Below are 22,820 nucleotides of genomic sequence, written 5' to 3'. Positions count from 1 at the left end.
TCTGGCTCCGCTGAAGAAATTCCTGTTCAACGAGCCAAAACACATCTCCCTCTTTTAGTCAGAACATGTTCCAATTCTCTAAATGGAAAAATGAAAGTGAGGCCATATCCACCCAATGCATTTAAAGCAGTATCAGACCACCTTAAATGTCCCCCCCCCAAGAATCCTGGGAACTGTAGTTTGCTGAGAGCCTGTTTGGAGACCTCTATTCCCTCCTAGAGCTACAATCCTCAGAGTTCAGCGAATTCCCTCTTCTGAGGGAACTTGAGGAATCGTAGCTCTATGAGGCAGCAGAGTCTCCAAACAAACTCCAAGCAGTCTTAACAAACTATAGGTCCCAAGATTCTTTGAGGGAAAGCATGACTGTGAAAGTGGTAGTACAACACTTTAAAAATATAGTGTGCAAGCAGCCCCACATTAGCTCTGGCCCACTCACTTTCCCACATGCAATTTGCCCAGGTGTGCCTTTTTTGGACACAAATAGAAATAACCACATTCTACTTACATGGGACCCCAAGCAACCTGGGGGGCGGAGGAGGCGGTGGTGGTGGCGGTAGCGGCGGTGGTCTACATTGGCAGATCTGTTGGCAACTGTCTGTAACTTTCTCTGCTACCGGCTTGGCGCATGATTTCTGGGGTTCACCCTGAGTGATCTGAAAAGGGAAAAAATAGCAAAAAAATCCTGACTGGTTGCATGTCTCCTGGGTTAAAGCATTCATACTGCAAGGATCCAAGGCTAGCAATTCATCCCTCATATTTGCAGAGGATGTTCGTGGGCAATGCATGTGTTATGATTCTTCAGATTCCTACCCTGGCTTCCTGCTCCTTCTGGGGTAAGCACAACCACCTTCTCCTAATCTTTAAAGCATTCCAGAGCCGCTCTTAGTTATTACAGGGTGAGTCCTTTAAAAGAGGCCCTGTGGATACAGAGTACACATATTCCACGCGGCCTCTTTTAAAAGACCAACCATGTAGCTTGTTGGAGAATTTTTACTCAGCTCTTCAGCAAAAAGAAGAAGGACCCCCCCCCCCCAGCAACTTGCAAAGATAAGGAATAAGAATTCCTTGCCCTCAGGCACATGGCACAAAAGGGATGTGTGGGGAGCAAATTCAGGTACCAGTTCTTACTTTTGGTGTTTGCATAATAGCCAGGTGTAGCTGGAAGATTTCAAAGAAAGGAATAGCCAAAAGTTGTAGCACAGCTTGTGTGATGGCCTGGGATTCCGATTCAGAGGACGAACCAGAGGAATCCCAGCCTGCACAGAAGTCCCCGCCTCCAGGGCCGGCTGAACTGGGGCAAGGCCTAGATGCTGAAGAGCCTGCACCTGTGGCAGAGCACCAGGAGCTGGCCCCAGGTGAAACCCTTCTGGCCCCAGAGGTGCTTGAGGACTCAGTGGCGTCAGGTGAGCCTCCTCCAGGGCCCAGTAACCCTTCGGCCTCTCCTGATCTGCAGAGGCTTAGGGCAGAGAGGCGAAGGGAACTGGTTGCTCCCAGGAGGAGTGCTCGCCTTAAGGCCAGAGGAGGCAGGGCTCCTGGGGGCCGGGACCGCCCCTGGCCTTAGAAGAGGATAAAAGCCCAGTCAGCCCGGTCCCAGGTTGCAGGAGCAACGTCGTTGTTGGCTTCGGACCTTCCTGTGTTCCTGATCCCTGCTCGGCCTCCTGTTCCTGACCATCCGGTGCTCCTGTTCCCTGCTCGGCCTCCTGTTCCAGTGTTCCTGTTCCCCGCCCGGCTCTCCGCCTCGGACCTCGCCCCTCTTCGTGTGGACTCTGCTTACGCCCACGGTACCTTACACCCGGGTCCAGCACAGCTTGATGGAATAGCTGCTGTTAGGCAACAGATGAAGGAGGGTGAAGCCTGATGGAACTGTCTCTTCAGCAGAGCTGATGGTGACTGTCTCTGCTGAATCCCAATTTGTTTGTGGCAATTGTGGCAATACAACTGTGGTGAAGCTGTAACACTAGGGGTCTTTGAGGTGGGAATCCACTAGCCTGAAAGAAGGCACAATGAGTCAGTGCATCTGGATGTTAAACTAAGGTTACCAGATTTTTTCCAGTGAATCCGGGGACACTTTTCAACTTCAATGGATTTTGTATGGGGACTGATTTGTAAATCTGGGGACTGTCCCCAGGAAGCGGGGACGTCTGGTAACCTTATGTTAAACAGAAGGTTGGGGGTTCAAGCCTACTCAGAGACTGCTGTGGGCAGCATTACTGCATTGCAGGAGGTTGGACTAGATGAGTCCCTTCCAATTCTATGAAAGTCATAAACTGTCCCATGATATTTTCCTATGGTTAATAAATGAACAGACTCTCTTTTTCCCAGACTGAGAGGAAAAATAGTGAAAACAGGTTATTTATTGGGACAGAGTGACTTTTGCAGCTGTTGCTAAAGCTGCAAAACAACGAAGCACAGGATGGAGCAATGGAGAAATTTCTGGAACAACAGCGGGATATCAGCTCCGCCCAAGGCATGACGGATAACAGCAACAACCGGGGGAAATAAAGACATAACATCTTTTTTTTACAAAAGTATAAAAAAGTTTACTCACACATCCTGTTCACAGATGGATCCCAGAAGGCAGACTTAGGTTACAAAATATATACACATGGAATCTATCCCATAAGGAGATAGCTCCTTTGTCCTCTCTTAGAAAGCGTCTCAGGCTAAGGAGATGTTGCTTCTTTGAGGAATGGAGTCAGAGAGAGAGATGGCTCCCCTGTGCTATTTTGTTACCTGCTTAGGTGAGGTCACGCCCGCATCTGGTCACATGTAGAGGAAGTCTGCCCCAGCCCAGGAGGAAACAGGAAGTTCCGACTGGCTGGTACAGACATCCCCTTTTTATGTCCACTCTAGGAATATTGTATTTGACTGCTTTGTGTTTCACACCCCACCATTTTCACCACACCATGGAAGACATAACATCTTACAAGGACAGGAAGAAACACCATGGACAGAATAATTACCACACACAGGAAGAACAAATATATAGTTTGAGTTCCTCAATCGTAGCTTTATAAATCATTTAATGTGTTAACATGAAAAGAAGTTATGAATATTGCAGTTGTTGTATAAGGGATGATTATGATGACAGGAATGTAATGGAAATTAATAAGATTTTGGAACGCAGAAATAAAGCAAATAGTTAATCCATCAAATCTAGCACACGGGGGGCACTTTATCTAAATTATATAATTCGGTATTTGAAAGATTGGTATTAATAATTGTATTATAAATTGGTATTGTTATAATGAGGCTATTATTGAATTATAATTGAAAACTAATAAAAATATTATTTTCTTTTAAAAATGAACCTTTGCCCCAGACCCAAAGATCTGTTTCAGCTTTGTTAGAAGAGGTCTTCAGATATATTTGCTGTGATGCCCCTCTTCTAAACCAGCTCAATTCAACATTATTCTATTTGTAAAAGTACATATAATCAGTGCTTTTTTTTCAGCCAGAGTGCACCAACACCTCTTATGTACTTCTCAGAAGACGAAAACAAACAATTCAAGTCTAAACGGAACACTTTTTTTAGATCCATGACTCCACCTAGCTCCTAGCCATTCTTAGCCACGATTGGTCAAGCTATAGGGCGGGGCCAATTTGTATTTCCTTTTTCTTCAAACCATCTCCCATTCAGCCTCCACTGTTATACGCATGCACATTTGCACGAGGGCCCTTCTGAGCTGTCCTAGCCATCTGCCTGAATCTAAGAGAACGAAGGAGGCCAGGGTACATTTGTTTGATGTGCACCAGAACCAGGGGTGACCCCCAAACCAGCTAGGGAGACAGCTTGCCACACCTCCGCACAGATCTATTTTTCTAGAAAAAGAGGTGCCAGACCTCACCATGAACACCCCCTTGTTCTATTATCATGGCACTGGTGCCCACCTGAGAGGTGCCAGAACTCAGATCTAGCAAATTCCAGTTGGAAAAAAATCCCTCCCCCCATGGCTGTTGTCAAGCCAGCATCTGTTCAGGGCTGCCTCAAGTTGCCTGGCGACTTACTGTAACAACTTCACGATGAGTTCTGGCACCTATTTTTCTTTTAAAAAAAGCACTCTACACAATATAAATACAGTGGTACCTCGGGTTAAGTACTTAATTCATTCTGGAGGTCCATTCTTAACCTGAAACTGTTCTTAACCTGAAGCACCACTTTAGCTAATGGGGCCTCCTGCTGCCGCCGGAGCACAATTTCTGTTCTCATCCTGAAGCAAAGTTCTTAACCCAAGGTACTATTTCTGGGTTAGCGGAGTCTGTAACCTGAAGCGTATGTAACCCGAGGCACCACTGTATATGGAACTGATGGGTGGTTTTAGAATTGATATATTCTGTGATGGGGGGTGGGGGTGGGCAAGGACAACACAGTTGCATCAGAAATAGGTTTGCATTTTCTGCTGTGTTACCTGAAAAAGCAGGCCTGATTTAAAGGAACTTACAGTAGATGTATCTGAATGACACTGAAATCAATCAGGCTTAATGGTGCGTAGTAGTGCTTTGCAGTGCAATGCTATTCTTCAAATACCCAGAAGTACATCCCATTGTGCTCAGTGAGACTTTCTCTTAGTTAATTGTGGATAAGATTGCAGGTTGCAAACCTGTATTTGTTTACTAGGGCGTAAGCCCCATTGCATTTGATGGGATGCACTTCTGGGGATTGCAGCTCAAGACTCCTTGAATTCAATGGGCCTTGGCCATACCTATCACATTAGGGATTGTACCCAAGAACTCAGATAATTTATGTATATGGTTCGCTCTTTCCTTTCCAAGGCAGCACTTTAGTATGTTATTTAATGCAAGTATGATATTAAGTGCAGTTCTCAACAGGAAATTATATTTTAAAACACACACAACTCAGACCCATCGCAGGAATATGTGGAGCATGGAATTAGCAGTGACCTCTCAAGTTATTTTAGTTGAACATTCATGTGATTATTATATAATGTTAATCCTTTGAAAAAGGAACCAAAATTTCTTCAACCTCCTTGCTAACAGCATCAAAATTACATACTTAGAATGTACACTCCTCTAGTTAAAGTTTTTGAAAAAAAAAGAAGGAAAGAAAGAATGAGTACAATGTAGTTCATCACATGCCCAGATGCAGAAATTTAAAGCTTTCTTTCTCTGATGCCTTGGAGATAGCATTTTGTACCTCAAAGGCCTGAAGATAAGAAATATACATATATATATATATGCAGGTTTTGGTGTCCTCGGGTGTCTTCCCGTGTAAAAGTTGGGGTGTCTAGGCGACGTTTCGACGAGGTCTCACTCGTCATCTTCAGGCTGGTGCTTTCGGCTTCTTGTTACTGGAACAGAGCGGGATCTCAATGTTTGAGTTCCTATAAATACTGTAGAGGGGGTGTGGTGTCTAGCCTCCAATGTTCTGGGCAGAGAGGAAGTTCCCAGGCTAGTGTGCCTTTTCTTCTTTTGTTCCTTAATTACTTGAGAGATACCTTGAGTGATTTCTTGAGTGATATCCTGAGTACCACTTAGGTGGGTCATTAGGTGTGGATTAGTTGCTAAAGTCTTTGTGTCTTGACCTCTTGAACTTTGTGAAGAGTTTTCCTGAGAAGATGGCTGTATTGCACTTAGTTGTGCTTTGGCTTGGCTTCGTGTATAGGGGCGAGCTGTGGTTTTGTGGCTTGTGTCAGCCAGATCTGTGTAGGGATTGCAGGGGGGTGCAGCATCCGGAGGTGCCACCATGGATTGGCTACTGGATGGTGTCAGTAATTCATCTGTGGAGAGGGTCTGGGTTTGGGTCTGGTGTGGTTGATTGGTGTTGGCGTTCTGTGTGCCTCTGGATCTGGTGTCAGTTTTTGTGGGGAGGGCTAATTTCCAGATGTCTGGCAAGCGGGATGTGTCGTCACGCTTGTTCATGTTGTGAGGGTGTTTCTCTATCTCGATGGCTTCCATGATTATTCTCTTGTGGTGATGTTCCGTGTTAAAGAGCAATTTGGAATCTGCAAAATTAATTTCGTGTCCTGTTTCTTTCATGTGTTGGAAAAGAGAGGAAGTTTTTTCTTCTTTTTTGACGGCATTCTTGTGTTCTGCGATACGTGCATTTATTCGTCTGTTTGTTTGTCCAATGTACGTGGCTGGGCAGACTTTGCAGGGTATTTCATAGATCCCTTGGTTTTCCAACTGGATTTTATCCTTGGGGTTTCTGAGGATATTGGCTATTTTTTGGTTGGTGCAAAAGGCTGTTTTGATATTGTGTTTATGGAGGATTTTGCTAATTTTATCTGTAGTGCCCTTGATATAAGGAAGGAGGGCCATGCCATTGTTTTCTTCTGTGTCTTGGTTTTTGGGGGGTGTTTCCTTTTGGATTAGCTTCGTAATCCTGTTTTGCTGGTATCCATTGGCAATTAACACATTTGAGAGATTCTGTAACTCAGTTGTCAAGTGGTCTTTGTCAGCCAGGCGTTTGGTTCTGGAGATGAGAGTCTTGGCTACGGAGTTTATTTGTGCAGGGTGGTGGTGTGATTGTGCATGTAAGTAGCGGTTGGTGTGTGTTTTTTTCTGGTAGATAGTGTGCCCTCCCCACAAAAACTGACACCAGATCCAGAGGCACACAGAACGCCAACACCAATCAACCACACCAGACCCAAACCCAGACCCTCTCCACAGATGAATTACTGACACCATCCAGTAGCCAATCCATGGTGGCACCTCCGGATGCTGCACCCCCCTGCAATCCCTACACAGATCTGGCTGACACAAGCCACAAAACCACAGCTCGCCCCTATACACGAAGCCAAGCCAAAGCACAACTAAGTGCAATACAGCCATCTTCTCAGGAAAACTCTTCACAAAGTTCAAGAGGTCAAGACACAAAGACTTTAGCAACTAATCCACACCTAATGACCCACCTAAGTGGTACTCAGGATATCACTCAAGAAATCACTCAAGGTATCTCTCAAGTAATTAAGGAACAAAAGAAGAAAAGGCACACTAACCTGGGAACTTCCTCTCTGCCCAGAACATTGGAGGCTAGACACCACACCCCCTCTACAGTATTTATAGGAACTCAAACATTGAGATCCCGCTCTGTTCCAGTAACAAGAAGCCGAAAGCACCAGCCTGAAGATGACGAGTGAGACCTCGTCGAAACGTCGCCTAGACACCCCAACTTTTACACGGGAAGACACCCGAGGACACCAAAACCTGCATTCCTGTACCCGTGAAAATCTACGAAAGCAAATATATATATATATATATATATATATATATATATATATATAGAAAGATGCTATGCTTAGCTGAACTGCAAAGAATTTCCAAACAACACATGTAAACAAACTTTGGGTACTTTAAATAGCTTGTCAGAGTCTATTACCATACATAGGAAAGACCAAATTTAATCACAGAGAGTATGCCAACATTCCTCTTATGGTTAAAGAATAACAAATCCCTATTGTGTTAAAAAGCCTGGAAAAAGTTCTGAGGATTCTTTGCTGCCAACATAGTAAATACTGTTGATCGCTCAACCACAATTAAAAGAACTGGAGCTGTTCTTTTGTTCCTTTGTTGGTTTTTAACCATAGTTTAGGGTTACATCTACTGCAGGTACTAACCATGGTTAACACCAAACCATGCCTGCACATACTGTGGTCTGCCAGGTATTTGACAGCCCCTTGGGATGTGTAGTCTCAGAAAGGCAACAAAAACAAGAGATTTATAAGGGCTACATGGAGTATAGGACGCGAACATATACAGAGTCTCAACACTGGTCCATTTAGCTCGGTATTATTTACATTGGCCGGTTATGTTGGCTGTTTAGCCGTAATAATAAACATTCACATTGACCGGCAGTGGCTCTCCAAGCTTTCAGACAGCAGACATTCCCCACCCTACTTGAAAATGTCAGAGACTGAATCCAGCACCTTCTGCATTTAAAGCAAATGCTCTCCTCCTGATCTATAGCCCTTCCCCTTCTATGGCAGCTAAGAACGCATGACTAGTGGTTGGTAAATCACAAGTTGCGTAGGCCTGAGTCGCTTTTGACGAGGGTTTGGAAAACCTCCTTCAAATCCCCGCTTCATATATTTCTTAAGTTGGGAGGACTGGTTAGCATCAACCCTCTTTAGCATCTGTGCAGATGAGACGTTGTTAAAGGGAAGAAGACAAAGAAGTGGAAATTCACATTGCAGGGAGCTTGTGAGTGGTCAGTCTGTTTCTGACCCCTTTACCATCATGAGATTAGCAGACTTACATCTGCACAAGGCCCATCTCATGCTCTCATAACAAGTGACCTCTCCGGGGCCACATGCCTAGACAGTGCGTATGGAGGTCCTAGGCTGTCCAGATTCCCCTCTCGGCCTCACTGATGTGGTCCAAATGAAAGCAGAACAATACTTTGGCACCAGATGGGCTGCAGGAGTTGCCGGAAGGAGGCATACAAAGTTCCATCCAACTGTCTTAGGGAATCTGGATTTGTGTAGGGTGAAGCAAGGTTGCATTCTGGCTCCCGCTCTTATAAACTGTTATATTAATGATGGACGGGGTGAGCTCCCGTTGCTCGGTCCCAGCTCCTGCCCACCTAGCAGTTTGAAAGCACATCAAAGTGCAAGTAGATAAATAGGTATCGCTCCAGTGGGAAGGTAAACAGCATTTCCGTGCGCTGCTCTGGTTCACCAGAAGCAGCTTAGTCATGCTGGACACATGACCCGGAAGCTGTCTGCAGACAAATGCCAGCTCTCTCGGCCTATAGAGCGAGATGAGCACCGCAACCTGAGTCGTCTGCGACTGGACCTAATGGTCAGGGGTACTTTTACCTTTACCATGTTTAGTCAATAAAAACTCCCCCTCAGCAGTAATTAGGAACATAAAGATCTCAAAGGCTGTCTATCTCTAGACTAGACTACAGTGGTACAGTGGTTCTCAAATGCCTTGGTTCTCAAATGCCTTGGTTCTCAAACTCTGAAAACCCAGAGTTTTTTGGAAGCTGAACATCCGACTATCGGCTATTGTTTCCGGGCACCTGCACCAATCAGAAGCTGTGCCTTCATTTTCAAAGATTTTGGAAGTCAAATGGACTTCTGGAACTGATTAAGTTTGGCGCTTTTGTTTTTGCTATTTATTTTGCATTTTTGTTTTTGAGGCTTTTTCGATTACTGTGATTTGTTTTTGTGACTGTGTGGAACCCAGTTCAGCTACTGATTGACTGACTGTGAGACTGCGGAAATGGATTAAAAAAAACCTGTCCAAACAATGACTATCATCAGTGCAGGTAAGATTTTTTTTTTATCATCTACAATACTGTTTTATTTATTTTATAGTACATTGATTATTGCTTTCAAAAATCATGTAAGATTCCTCAGATACATGTAAGATAAAAAAGGTAAAGGGACCCTGACCATTAGGTCCAGTCGTGGCCGACTCTGGGGTTGCGGCGCTCATCTCGCTTTATTGACCGAGGGAGCTGGCATACAGCTACTGGGTTATGTGGCCAGCCTGACTAAACCGCTTATGGCGAACCAGAGCAGCACATGGAAACGCCGTTTACCTTCCCGCCAGAGTGGTACCTATTTATACCGCCGACCTTCTGATCGGCAAGTCCTAGGCTCTGTGGTTTAACCCACAGTGCCACCCATGTCCCTTACATGTAAGATACCCCCATATAAAAGAAGTGTAAGGCAACTGATGCCATAATATCTAATGCAGTCATAGCAGAGGCAAGATTTGCACTGGAGACTTGATAGGTTATAGCAGTTGTCATTTGACCCAAGTAATATCTACTCTGACTGGCGGCGGCGCTCCCAATTTTTCAAGCAGACAAGTGTCTTTCAGATCATTCTAAATGGAAGTCACCAGGAATTAACCTTGGACCTTCTGCCTGGAAACAATGTTCGCTGCTACTGATCCCCCTGACTTGAACTTCTGCTATAACTGCTGTTTAAACTGCGTGAATTGCTATGTTGTTGTAATGGGCTTGTTTATAGCACATATTAATTGTGGCTGTTTAAAGTCCTGCTGAAATTGCTTTATTGCATTTTAATTACATGTGGCTATATTCTTTATGCTCTGTTTTATACCTGCAAACCTCTTGGAAGGCATTTTTGCAAGTAAGTAGTATATAAAATAATACATTATAATAGGGACGGGGAACCTGTGGCCCTCCAAGATGATGCTGAACTTCAAATCCCATCATCCCTGGCCATTGGTCATGCTCTTTGGGCAGGGTTTGAAATTAGAAGGGCGCCAGGCACATTTTGTGCCTATAGATTCTCCATTTGCAAGCACCTCAAAAAGTCTGGGTGCATTTTTTTGCACCTGGCTGACACTCAAGGATTGCTGAAATGTATGTGCTCTGCAGCCTCAAAGTATATGTTAAGGATAGACAATATAATAAGGAGTTTAACAATAAAGAGTAGAGTGATTTGAAAACTGAAACATAGCATCAACATTTTTATTGTAAACACCAAATTAAACATGGATTAACAATTTCTGATAAAAATATTATATTAACAATGTGTCACTTATGTGAATTGCGTATGAGTTCATGCTTATCAAAATAATAAGACATGTCTAATAACTAGACATTCTGTTTTGGCCCCCACAACCCAGATCCCAGAAACCATTTGGCTCCTAGCTTTTCTATCCCAGTTTCTAACACTGTGTCTGGGGCTGATGGGAGTCCAAAATCAACTGAAGGGCCAAAGGTTCGCCATGCCCGATATACAGTGGTACCTCAGGTTACATACGCTTCAGGTTACAGACTCTGCTAACCCAGAAATAGTACCTCGGGTTAAGAACTTTGCTTCAGGATGAGAACAGAAATTGCATGGCGGTAGCAGGAGGCCCCATTAGCTAAAGTGGTGCTTCAGGTTAAGAACAGTTTCAGGTTAAGAATAGACTCCGGAACGAATTAAGTACGTAACCAGAGGTACCACTGTATTCCCTTCCTCTGTGTAAACAGCTGCTGCAGAAATGGTAGCAGAAGAAGGTGCAAAAACGTCTCTCTCACAGCATAATCTTCTTAGAAATAGGAGGACTGAGAAGAGAGATAATGTGTGGTACTTGGGGAAATGGCAGCAAACCAATCTTGAGGGAGAGGCTGGAACTGAGGGCAGATTCCCAAACCCCTTGTTTACATCCTCAATCGGGGCAGTCAACACAGTGTGCTGCAGATGTTCTTGCACTACAACTCCCATCATCCCTGACCATTGGCCATGATGACTGGGGTTGATGACAGTTGTAGTCCACAACATCTGGATGGCATCATATTGGCTATCCCTGCCATTAACAAAGACTAAATGAAAGCCTGTGCTCACTGGAAGGACAGATCCTGAAGCTGAGGCTCCGATACTTTGGCCACCTCATGAGAAGAGAAGACTCTCTGGGAAAGACCCTGATGTTGGGAAAGATTGAGGGCACAAGGAGAAGGGGACGACAGAGGATGAGATGGTTGGACAGTGTTCGCAAAGCTTCTAACATGAGTTTGACCAAACTGTGGGAGGCAGACAGGAGGGCCTGGCGTGCTCTGGTCCATGGGGTCATGGAGAGTCGGACACGACTAAATGACTAAACAACAACAAATGAAAGCCTACATTGGACCTTCATCATTTCCAAGGTTCTTCAAAATTCTGTACATATCACCTCAAAATGTGAAGAAGCCTCCTGTCAATTTATTTTTTTCCAGCCATGAAAAAGACTCCACGTGGGCCCCTTTTAAACAAAACAGAACATGATATTACTAGAAAATGTGTGGAAGACTGCTCCTCTCACAAAGCGTGATGACTCATATGATGTGTAATTGCTCTTTTCTTTCCCTAATGCCTATACAAGCTGCCTCTAGGTTGGCAGATGAGAAGGCAGCGAAGCTATGCCCTGCAATGAAAGATTCTGCTATAAATATAGACCTGTCACAAATTTTAACACTTCATGTTGCCTTTTAATGATCAACCAAACCAATATCTGACTGGCTTTCATTCAAGCTTACTTCTAAAAGAGAGAGAGAGAGAGAGAGACTTCTTTTCCATAGTCATTCATAAGCTGTTTTGCCTGGACTTTGCTGCTAAGATGTTACTGTCAGGCGTCTCAGTGACATTCCTGTCAGAGGAAATGGCTAAACTGTTGTCCTTACTGGTCTGTCTGAGACAGAAACCCTTTGGCCTGAATCTGCTTTGCATTCCATAATGTTTTGATGCAGGGGAACCCAATGTGCTGCTCTCTAGATGTTGTGAACTACAACTCCCATCAGTCCTTACCCATGGGACAATGGGAGCTGCAGTCCACAACATCTTGATACACCACATTAGCTACCCGTTTTAATGTCTCCAGCTGTCAACAGTGTGGATTTTGACAGTCTATGAGTTTTATCCAAGCAAATCATACTTTCATAGACGCACTGAAATAATTGGACTCAAGTTGACTGAGTTCAATGGGTCTACACGGAGCATGGCTTACTTGGATACAACTCTGTTGCTATTTAAACTTCTGTGTTAACATGCTTTCTGAGATGGTAGGAACTCTCTAAAAACATCCTATTACAGTGGTACCTCGGGTTACATACGCTTCAGGTTACATATGCTTCAGGTTACAGACTCCGCTAACCCAGAAATAGTGCTTCAGGTTAAGAACTTTGCTTCAGGATGAGAACAGAAATCATGCTCCGGCGGCACGGCAGCAGCAGGAGGCCCCATTAGCTAAAGTGGTGCTTCAGGTTAAGAACAGTTTCAGGTTAAGTACGGACCTCTGGGACGAATTAAGTACTTAACCCGAGGTACCACTGTATTTACAACAAAGCTTGAAGCATGTCTATGAAAATAACCAGAAAATTGTATCAGCTGTTGTCACAGAGGAGTTGGGAAGTTAGAGGAGGCAGAGCACTCCAGAAAGTTCATTTGCAGCAGAATTTGAATTCATCACTGTTTCGATCTGGTGCTGAATACAAGGTCGTGCTACTTTCTGGAGGGATAGTTTCCTCTTGAGAGCTCCAAATTTGCAGCAGGAGTAGACAAACAAGCTGGCTCACTAGAAGGCAGTTTTCTGTATTCCTTTGTCACTTCTCTGAACTCCTTCCCACCAACAGCACCTCTGTTGCTAAGCCTCTGGAGCCAATAGACTAACTTTAATATTCCAGTTTTAATAGTGTTCCAGTTTTAATAGTGTTCCATAATCGTAATGGAACTCGGGCTCATTTTTTTAAGAAGTGAAGCCAGTCCAGGCAGCTGAAATTGATGAGGTTCTGGAGTTTAAGATTAGCTCAGTCAAAAGCACTGTGAAGTCTCAAACACTGTAGGACTGCGTTTAACTCAGTTTTTTTTAAAAAGTTCCTGTGCTTTCCTCTTTCTCCCCAAAATTGCTATCTTTCTGCCAAGCTACATAATATGACACCCTGTTTCAGCACATCCACAATTATGGTAAGTACCTTAACAGCTCATCCAAATCTACTGCAGCATCTGAATCACTATTATGATATGCAATTCTTTTAGTAGAGTTGTTGTTGTTTCAGATGTACTTAAAAACAAACACACATTGGAACCAGAAGTGAAGCTTCAGTATCTCAGACCACCAAGGCTTCCTTTGCAGTGAACAAAAGAATGGACAAATAATTCCCCAAAAAAGTAAAACGAAAAGGAAAACTAGCTGTCTGCATCAGCCAGTGATTGCAAATAACTGTGAAGGTGTCATACTTTCATAAATACAGCAGGATTCTGATTCTCTTGCCTCAGTGCTAAGCTGTGCTACGTAAACTAACCTGGAACTAAGAGAAGACCCTTTTTAAATCCTAGCATTGTAGCCAACAGGAAGTATAAGCAAGCTGCTTAATCTCTTTTTCTATCTGTATACGAGAGTAGATGTGATGTTAAAAATGTATTTGCATTTCATCTGCATTTCTGAGAGAAAGAAAGAGCATATAGCAGCTGCCACACTCTTCAGTGAGGATCATTTCACTGAAGCTGCTATTTGCCACCCGTGGGAGATTCCCTCCCAATACTTTAATTTCAAAGACAAGATTTTTGTCACAGGAGGAACAGGTTAAACCCATCCTCCCTCTCTGCTGCTCCTAGTTATCCAGAATGCTTCCATTCACCTGAGATGCCACTTGTTCAGATCAAGAGCAGGAACCCCTCACACGTTCCAGATGAGCCAATGTGCAGTCGTCAGGTTAAAGTTGACCATGAATCTGCTTTTATTAGCTGCCCTCTTTCTTCACAGCAACCCTGTGAAGGAGCGTCTCCACCCCCATCGTTCTGCCCGGACACTGAGGTCCAGTGCCGAGGGCCTTCTGGCGGTTTCCTCGCTGCGAGAAGCCAAGTTACAGGGAACCAGGCAGAGGGCCTTCTCGGTAGTGGCACCCACCCTGTGGAACGCCCTCCCACCATATGTCAAAGAGAACAACAACTACCAGACTTTTAGAAGACATCTGAAGGCAGCCCTCTTTAGGGAAGCTGTTAATGTTTGATGTATTACAGTATTTTTATATTTTGTTGGAAGCTGCCCAGAGTGGCTAGGGAAGCCCAACCAGATGGGTGGGGTATAAATAATAAATTATTATTATTATTATTATTATTATTATTATTAGCTACGCTAGGCTGAGAGACAGGCCCTGCGGTAAGTGTCCCATCCCCCCTGTGGTGTGGTGCCCTATGCGCCCCTCCCCCCAGCTAAGCCTCTGGTCACCCAGGATGTTTTATGGGTGAACGGGGATTTACATACCCCTCTCCTCAGTCCTAGTCCAACATGCTAACTCCTACACTATCTCACGTTGTTTTTAACCGTGTCAATATACAATCATCTTGACCAGAAACAATGGCGTCCTCATGCAGGAGGCCTTCGGCAAATGGGTTGATTCCAACCTAGGAGACACAGGCACAATTTTCCTGTTCAGAGTCCTCCACTTGCATAATGTACCATACTTTTCCGTATATAAGACGAGGGTTTTTTTATTAAGAAATTAAGGAAAAAATCGGGGGTCATCCTATACACGGATAGTGCATAGGGGGGACGTGGGATTGGTTGCTGCTGCGAGCCGGAGATTGTCATTGGCTATTGGGCATGTTATTGGTGGCTGCGTCAAGGGCTGGTGTTGATTGGCTGTCGCTGTGGCAATAGGGCAGGCAATTGGAGGCTTTTGTCGGCGAGGGGACAGATGATTTTTGGCAATCTCCCCTAAAGAAAGCTCAACGACTCTGTGCCACCCGTCCCCCCAAAAAGCTCAGCAACTCTTGGCAATCTCCCCACATTTTCTTAATTTGGAGTCCCCCAAAATAGTGGGTGCCTTATACATGGGGGCATGTTATACACAGAAAAATACGGTACGTATCCCTGGAATGTAATCTCTGAAGCAGTTGCATGTTGCCTGTATAATAAATATAGTAAAATAATGTACAGTAGTACCTTGGGTTAAGAACTTAATTTGTTCCGTATGCAGAACTGGCCAAATTGACATACATACAAATTGCGAGACAAGGACAACTGTGACTTCAAGGAGGAATGGGAACTTTATACAAATTATCTAAAAACACAACAAAATGAACTGGACTCCTTGGCAGGTTTTGAACAAACATACACAAATTTATTGTTGATAACATGATGGACAGATATGTAAGGATATATACAATTTTATAATATGCAGAGAAAATATGTGCAGCGAAATCAGGGAGAGGAGCTGAGAGAAGTCCATGGTGGAGGGGGGAGGGGGGAATTATGTAGGTGATTACATGGTTTGATAATTTGTTATGTGGAAAGTGAGTAATTTTTTTTTTAAAAAAAGAACTTAATTCGTTCCGGAGGTCCGTTCTTAACCTGGGGTACCACTTTAGCTAATGGGGCCTCCCGCTGCCGCTGCGCAATTTCTGTTCTCATCCTGAGGCAAAGTTCTTAACCCGAGGTACTATTTCTGGCTTAGTGGAGTCTGTAACCTGAAGCGTCTGTAACCTGAGGTACCACTGTATATAGTTTATGGCCCTAGTCAACTTGTCTTGCATCCACGAAGTTTGTCAAGTGGCTACCCTTGTCTTAGACTGCCAAAGCAGTAGTTGAAAAAAGAGTGGTGTTTGTTAATGCCTCTGCTACATCTCTAAGGTCCTGCACCAGTAATTACCTGCAGCTTTCTGATGCCTCTGTCTCTAGACAGTGAGTGGGAGAATGCAAATAAAAGAAGAAGAAATGATACCAACAAATCTCCACTCACTTTTTCTTGTTTCTGTAAGTGTCTAATCATGAAGTGTCTAATCATCATCCTTCTTTGCAGAAATTCCCTAAGGCCACCAGGATTGGCAGTGAGCAGAAGACACCCATTTTGCCTAAACATGGTAGCCCACCTTCATTTCTAGTAGCCCACGAGTCTCAGCTTTCTTACTTCCTGTTCCAAAAAGACCAAGTAAACACATCTTTTTCGCATTCACTGCCTATTGAGCATGTTTACATAGGAAGTATGCATCATGACATTGGTGTTACATCCCAGTGCAAGCACGATGTCATTTTGAAAAGTCACTTATTGCCTCCCTGGGAATGCTGGTGCGCTCTCTCTCTCTCTCTCTCTCTCTCTCTCTCTCTCTCTCTCAGATTTGTGACTTATGTGGAAAAATATAGTAATTTAAGGCTTTCTCTGCTGTTTGCCAAAACTGATTATTTTGGTTGACACTGATGACATGGGAGACTGTATCTATGGGAGACAGGTCTGAGGTTTCTAGATCTGGAAGAAGGTTCCTGTGTTTCCAATAGCTGCTTAGAAAGGAGAGGTTTGAGCTGATCTTTCTGTTTTGCTACAAAGCTGGAAGAGGAGAAGCAGAACATGCTGAAACTATTTCTTCTGTGAAACTGTTAAAAGCACAAGACCCCACATCCTCTCTACTGTGCCACGCTGAACCTGGCAATTTCATGAGGCACCGATTATACCTAAGGGTCTTTCGCCACAGGAATGTTGGAAGAGTCAGGGCAGATAAAAGGAAGCACTGCTTCAAGAAACACAGAGTTAAACTATGGAACTCACTCCCACAAGAGGCAGTGAGGGTCACCAATTTGGATGGCTTGCAAGGAAGATGAGACAAATTCATGGAGGAGAGGGCTAAGGCCACTAGCCGTAATGGCTCTGCTCTGTCTCCACAGATGGAGGCCTAAATGCTTCTGAAAAGCAATTGCTGGAAACTGCAGGAGGGGAGATGGGTCTTGCGTTCGAATCCTGCTTGAGGGTTTCCCACAGGCATCTGATTGGCCACTGTAAGAACAGGATGCTGGAGTAGATGAGCTACCGGCCTGATCCTGCAGGCTCTTCTCATGTTCTTATCACCCCACGGAAACGGTACTATTGCTGAAATTCTAAAGAAAGTTGCTACATTTAACCAAATTGCTTCTGGTTTGGTTCCCCCCCCCCCCCCCCCGCGTATGTGTCTAATGTGGAATGAAACAGATTCATGATGATAAAAATTCTAGCATAACCTATGGATAAGGCAAAATCATTTCCCCCTGGTAAAACTAGAAAGGGAAGCCCAGGCTTAATAAGGACTCTCTGCAGCATGACCCTTGTATACTTACAAACCTAATTTAATGTGTTAGTGATTTGTATATACATCACCTATGAAGCTTGCATAAGGGGTGCTTTTGTAAGTCATGGCGACTGACTGATTGGAGGGTGTCGGTTTCAAAAAAAAAAAAAAGCAGATCCTTTCACATAATTACATTTGCCTTCAAAGCATGCACAGTTTCAATTACACAAGCTTGTTTAGCCACCCGGATTTCAGAGCGTGGCAGGCGGCAGCGGCGGCAGCACAAGATCCTTGTTTTGCAATTGGACGGCTGACAGATCTTAAGACGAGGGGCAAAAAGTTAAGTCAAGCAACATCCACAGCAAAATGCGGAATCTGCCAAGTTTAGAACAGAGGGAAAGGACAGCATTTTCTTTGTACTTACAGTACTGAGGTTATCAGCTACTCCCTCAAGATCTAAGTTACAAGCAAGGCGTTAACTCATAAAAGGTAGCATGTCAAAGGGAGAGGTGCTCACACAATTTGGTGCTAGAGAATCTGCTGTGCATGTAGAAAGTCTCAGATTCAATGCCCGACATCTCCAGGGCTGGGAAAGCCTCCCCAAACCTTGCAGCCTCTGCCAGCCAGTGTAGACAATACTAGCTAGGTGCACCAATCACCCAGCTCAGTATAAGACAGTTTCCTATGTCCCTTGGCTTCAATGCTTACAATCCTGCTTACTTAGGTTGCATATATCACAGTGGAGTCTGCAAGGCTGAAAGAACGCATCTGTATAAATTGCACCCTGTCCTATCGCCTCTGGGTCTATGCATCTTGATCGCTGGTCACCACACATATCCACCAAGGTCAATCTACATGGCAAACCAGAGGACCAGAGAACCAGGAAAGCTGATTCAGCCTGCACTCAGTGGATTCCGAGTTCATAGCCACATCACAGACGCCTTGCCAAACTGCTAATGAAATTAGGCTATTTGGAGAGGCCTAGTTTTGCACACATTGCCACCTACAGTCATTAGACTTTGAAAACCCTCTTCCCTGTCAGCACATTCAGGAAGACTCAGATCCTGCTCCGAATTAGCAAGCTGAATTCTACAGGCACCAAATTCAATGGCGTCGATCGCTTAAAAGCACTGGGGAAGGATGAAGCCCTTTAGCACACAAACAAAAATGGACTATTCTCAGTAGGGCAGCTATGGTTGCTTTAGTTCAAATTCTATTTAGGAGACCCGACATGGAAGACAACAGCAAAGGTTGTAAATTTTGGGGGAGCGGGGCAGGGGAGGTGAATAATAAATACTTTTCTATGTGGAAATGTGAAGTGCATGAAGGGATTATGAAAAACACACACCCAGGCACCAAATGCTCATAAACACAAAACACTCATAAACACACATCCTATACCACTGTTGATGTAGGAATTCATGTCTCCAATTATGCTTTTTCCCAAACATGGCAGACCTGCTTTTTTTTTTTTTTTTTGTCTCTGAGGCCTAAAATGTTGGCACTGTGCTAGGAACAGATGTATACTTGAGTAAAAAAATAAATACAATGTTTGGGAAGAGCACCATTACTATTACTAATAATTACCCATCCTTCACCTCAAGGTTTCAGTTGAAACACAATCTTGAAAACAGTTTTAAACAACTTAAAAATACACAGATAAGGAGGATCCTTAAATATACATCTCAAGCGTACAGGCCATGATAGAGATGTGCATCTTCAGCATTCACCAAAAGTGTGCAATTCAACTATTTGTTGCTGTTGTTTTGGTTGCAGATATGAGACTCTCATAACAAGCTGCCTTCTACAGAGGTACCTCGGGTTACATACGCTTCAGGTTACAGGTGCTTCAGGTTACAGACTCCGCTAACCCAGAAATAGTACCTCAGGTTAAGAACCTTGCTTCAGGATGAGAACAGAAATTGTGCATTCGGGCCAGAAATTGTGCATTCTGCAAGCAAAGCTCCACGTCTGAGCTATGGCTCTTCTCCCTTCACCACATCCAAAGTATTGGAAGGACAAAAACTTTTACAAGGCGCAGACAGCCTTCAGCTGACACCCCACCCCTAAATCACACAAGCTCCTTTATCCAAGTTAAACACCAAATTCATTTTCAGTGAAGCGCAGTGAGCAGTGAGCACAGAGTCAGATTCTGACTTTTGATGCAGTGGTTTGAATCTCTAAACTGCACCCTCTGTTTGATCAAAATAATCTTCTTAGACCCATCTGAACTGCACAAAGCAGTTCATGGATCACCTAATCTGATAGTTCGTAACACTTAAGATTTTCCAGATTTAAACCACTCTCAAGAAAACATTGCCACTGCAACTCCATCACTTTCCTGGCAGTCTTTCTTCACAACACAAGTATTAGGAAACATTTCTGGACAGGCACCCAAGATCTGATTTGTGTTACCTTGTTTGAAAGTAACATTGCACTGCTCTGCAAATAGCTGAAGTCTAACAACAGCCTCGTATTGTGTGATCCTATGAATGTTTACTTCAAATGAAGTCCCATTCAATTCAGCTGGGCCAGGCAGGTGTGCACAGGGCTGCAGTGTAACAAAAATTTGAAGGTACAAGGAAATTCCCTCTCCCAGCAAGTCTAAGCATACTTAGTTGAAAGTATCACTGAAATTCATGGCACTTACTCAGAAGTAAACGTGCCCCAGATGCCAATCCTTTCTTCCCTAAATTGAAAGCATCCAGCGCCCTCAGCCTAAACGATATTTCCAAAACACTTTTTACATCTTCCAGCTGTTTAAAGAAGTGTTTTATGAGGCAGTTGTAACCCTACTGAAGATATATTTAAAATCGCGTTAAGTTTAGGAGCCTGAAGAGTTGCTATGCTGGACTGCAGTAGAAAAAGCAAAATGAAAACACGTAGAATCTCAGGCCCAAATTGTCTGTGACCACAGCAGGCAGGTATATTGAAACTCAGGTCTTTTCAACCCAAGTGTAAAGTGGCAGGTGAGATTGCAATTTAAAGGAGGAAGGGGTAAGAGACCAGAACCGTCCTCCAGCCTATGTCTCCTCTTGCAGACTATTCCCCAATCCCATCCTCTGGGCAGTTTCACTTCCAACATCAGAGCCTAATAATCTTAGTAAGATTGTGGGACCAAGCCAGGGGGAAATTAGGGGTGGGCAGGAGAAGATTCAGCACCCTACCCTCCAGATAATCCCTTTGGCCCTTTCAGACTGACCATCGATCTCTCTCCCCCTATTCCATTTTGCAAGTGAATGGAGCAGACCTGCAAGGAAAGAACGGGTCTGCTGCTTGAGCCTCAGAGGCTGGCTTGCTTATTTACACCGTAGAAATTGGGACCCAACCATCTACTTTACTGGACAAATGAGGTACACAGCAACCAGAGAGAGATACTTCTACATATAGATTTAAGACACATTGGAAAATAAATAGAATGAACAAGAGGAGCCAGCAACAAAATGCTGCAGTATGGAATCCTCCCCTAGTCCAAATTCCAGCCCCTCCCATCCATGCCATGCTTCCCCTCAGTTTTCTATTCCTTTCCCCTTTACCCAACAGTCAGTTGGGATTTCATGTCTTCACTGGGATTTGGGTAGGGTGGGGGGCAGGGTACCTCCCTTAGTTCTTTTCCTGAAGTTTTTCTTTATTTTTTTTTAACTGCTGCAAATGTTGACCTTCTCTCAAGCCAGCTGATAACAGGTGGCGCATGAGTGGTGCCATTTGGTTACCCGAGGAGCAGTGCTCACTTCCCGTACATCAGAACTAGCATGCATGAAAACCGGGAACCAAAGATTGTGGTCATTCATAACCTCGAACCACATCCACTAATCAACAAGCACCTGGGGTCCTTTATTTCCTGTGCGCAGAGAAACACCAAACACCCTGAACAGGAGCATTGAACATACAGAGAAATGCACTCTCCCTCTCTTTTTCACCACTGTCACACATAGGACTTCCAAAGAGGTAGCTATATCAGCCTGTAGCAGCAAAAAAAAAACAAAAAAAAAAAAACCAGCAACAAATCTTACGGCACCTTAAAAATCTAATGGGTTTATTATGGGATAAGCTTTCATGGAAGTAGACCACTTCATCAAATGTATGACTTGCTATCCTGAACAAGTACAGAATCCTGCACATATGTCTGCATGTTTGTATCCTGTACGTGGGTACAGAGAGGAGTGAACAGCAGGTTCAAGGGTCAATGAAATGCAAAAAAGTATATCCTATATCAATTCTTTGCAAAGCTTAAGAATTGCTCAGGGTGTGTTCACAACACAAATCCTTCTGATATTGCTAAAATCAGTAGCTGCTTCTGACACACGACAGCTCTTTGCTGCTGCTGCCTCCCTGCCTTAGTCCTGTGTATGGCAAACAGCTCAAATCTAACTGCAATCGTACCAGCTTTACTTTGGGACACCTGGGCCAGGTATTCACATCTCAAAGAGAAGCACAGTACTTTGCTACATCAGTAACCCTAGCAATAAAGCACTTCCTTTTTGTACTTCACCCCTCCGCCGCCCACAAACGTCAAGTGCAATAAGGACAGAAGTACTTTGCTGCAGAAGTTTGTTCTCTTTGAAGAGCACAGGTGTGGGCTACCTGGGCAAGAAAGGAGGGAGTTCCTGACATTACCTGAATGAAGCCCCAGATGGGATGGAGGGTCCAGTGCAGTAGCAGGGAAGTCCAGCAGCACTGAAGGAGCAGCAAAACTTCTCTGATGAGCATCACTCCTGTGGGGAAGCGGGGATGTCTCCTCCTCGCAGCAACCTGTGTTACCTTGCAGAGAAGAAGAAGAAGAGAAGAGAGAGTTTGAGCAGCTGTGGTGCCTCATTACATCCCATTCCCAGCGCAAACAGCTGACTCCTGTTCTCTCCCCAGCAATGGCAAAACTCAGATTGGATTTGGTTAGGAGAGCCTCTCTCTCCATAGCTGTCAACTTTCAGATTTGAAAATAAGGGATCAGCAGCCTCAAAAATACAGGATCAGCAGCCTCACCTGTCCCAGGGACAGTCTACGGGATATCTAACAATCCGGGATAGCAGCGGGAAGCAGCGGGAAACGGTGCTGGAATAAGGGAATTTCCCACAAAAAAGGGAAGGTTGACAGCTATCTCTCTCTCTCCCCCCAGAAAAGCCCCGGAGAGAAATAAAAAAGGAGGACAGGAAGAGCACCCACAAGCAGAAATCAGTCAGAGCACCCCTTATTCCACTTCACAGGATGGTTGTGATGAGAAAGCCGGGAGAGAGGCAGCTTTTGCACGCAGCTTCTGAGCTGGGATGTGGGCTAAACCTAAAACAGTTGGGAGTGGGCTCTTATTTCTGTGGGGAAGTCTAACACCACCAGCAGCCTTGCTGCAAAACGAAACTTCCTATTAGCCGTGAGCAATCCCCCACCGCC

The 22,820-nt window shown here is 44.3% G+C and overlaps 1 protein-coding gene and 1 long non-coding RNA gene across 4 annotated transcripts in view; both read right to left on the bottom strand.

Annotated features, from left to right (window-relative positions):
* LOC310845116 overlaps positions 1-22,820 on the bottom strand; it is a 579,409-nt gene that overhangs the window by 195,993 nt on the left and 360,596 nt on the right. The window lies entirely within an intron of this gene.
* The window catches only part of PRIMA1 (proline rich membrane anchor 1), a 70,910-nt gene that overhangs the window by 34,060 nt on the left and 14,030 nt on the right, over positions 1-22,820 (bottom strand). The window contains exons 1-3 of one of the 3 annotated variants that reach the window (XR_014564161.1): positions 22,599-22,662; positions 22,056-22,199; positions 506-653 (exon numbers count right to left, since the gene is read on the bottom strand). Coding sequence is in view for 1 of the 3 variants with exons in the window: in XM_083738598.1 (XP_083594724.1) it covers positions 506-653; positions 22,056-22,148 (241 nt within the window). In the remaining 2 variants the exon portion in view is untranslated. Of the gene's footprint in view, positions 1-505; positions 654-22,055; positions 22,200-22,418; positions 22,508-22,598; positions 22,663-22,820 lie in introns of those variants that run through there. The other 2 variants (XR_014564162.1, XM_083738598.1) reach the window with 2 other exon arrangements.

Source organism: Podarcis gaigeae (assembly GCF_964106915.1).
Source record: "Podarcis gaigeae genome assembly, chromosome: 1".
In the NCBI taxonomy this organism is placed as follows: Eukaryota; Metazoa; Chordata; class Lepidosauria; order Squamata; family Lacertidae; genus Podarcis; species Podarcis gaigeae.
The sequence above is the reverse complement of the archived record's forward strand: the minus strand, read 5'-3'. Positions and strand labels throughout refer to the sequence as shown.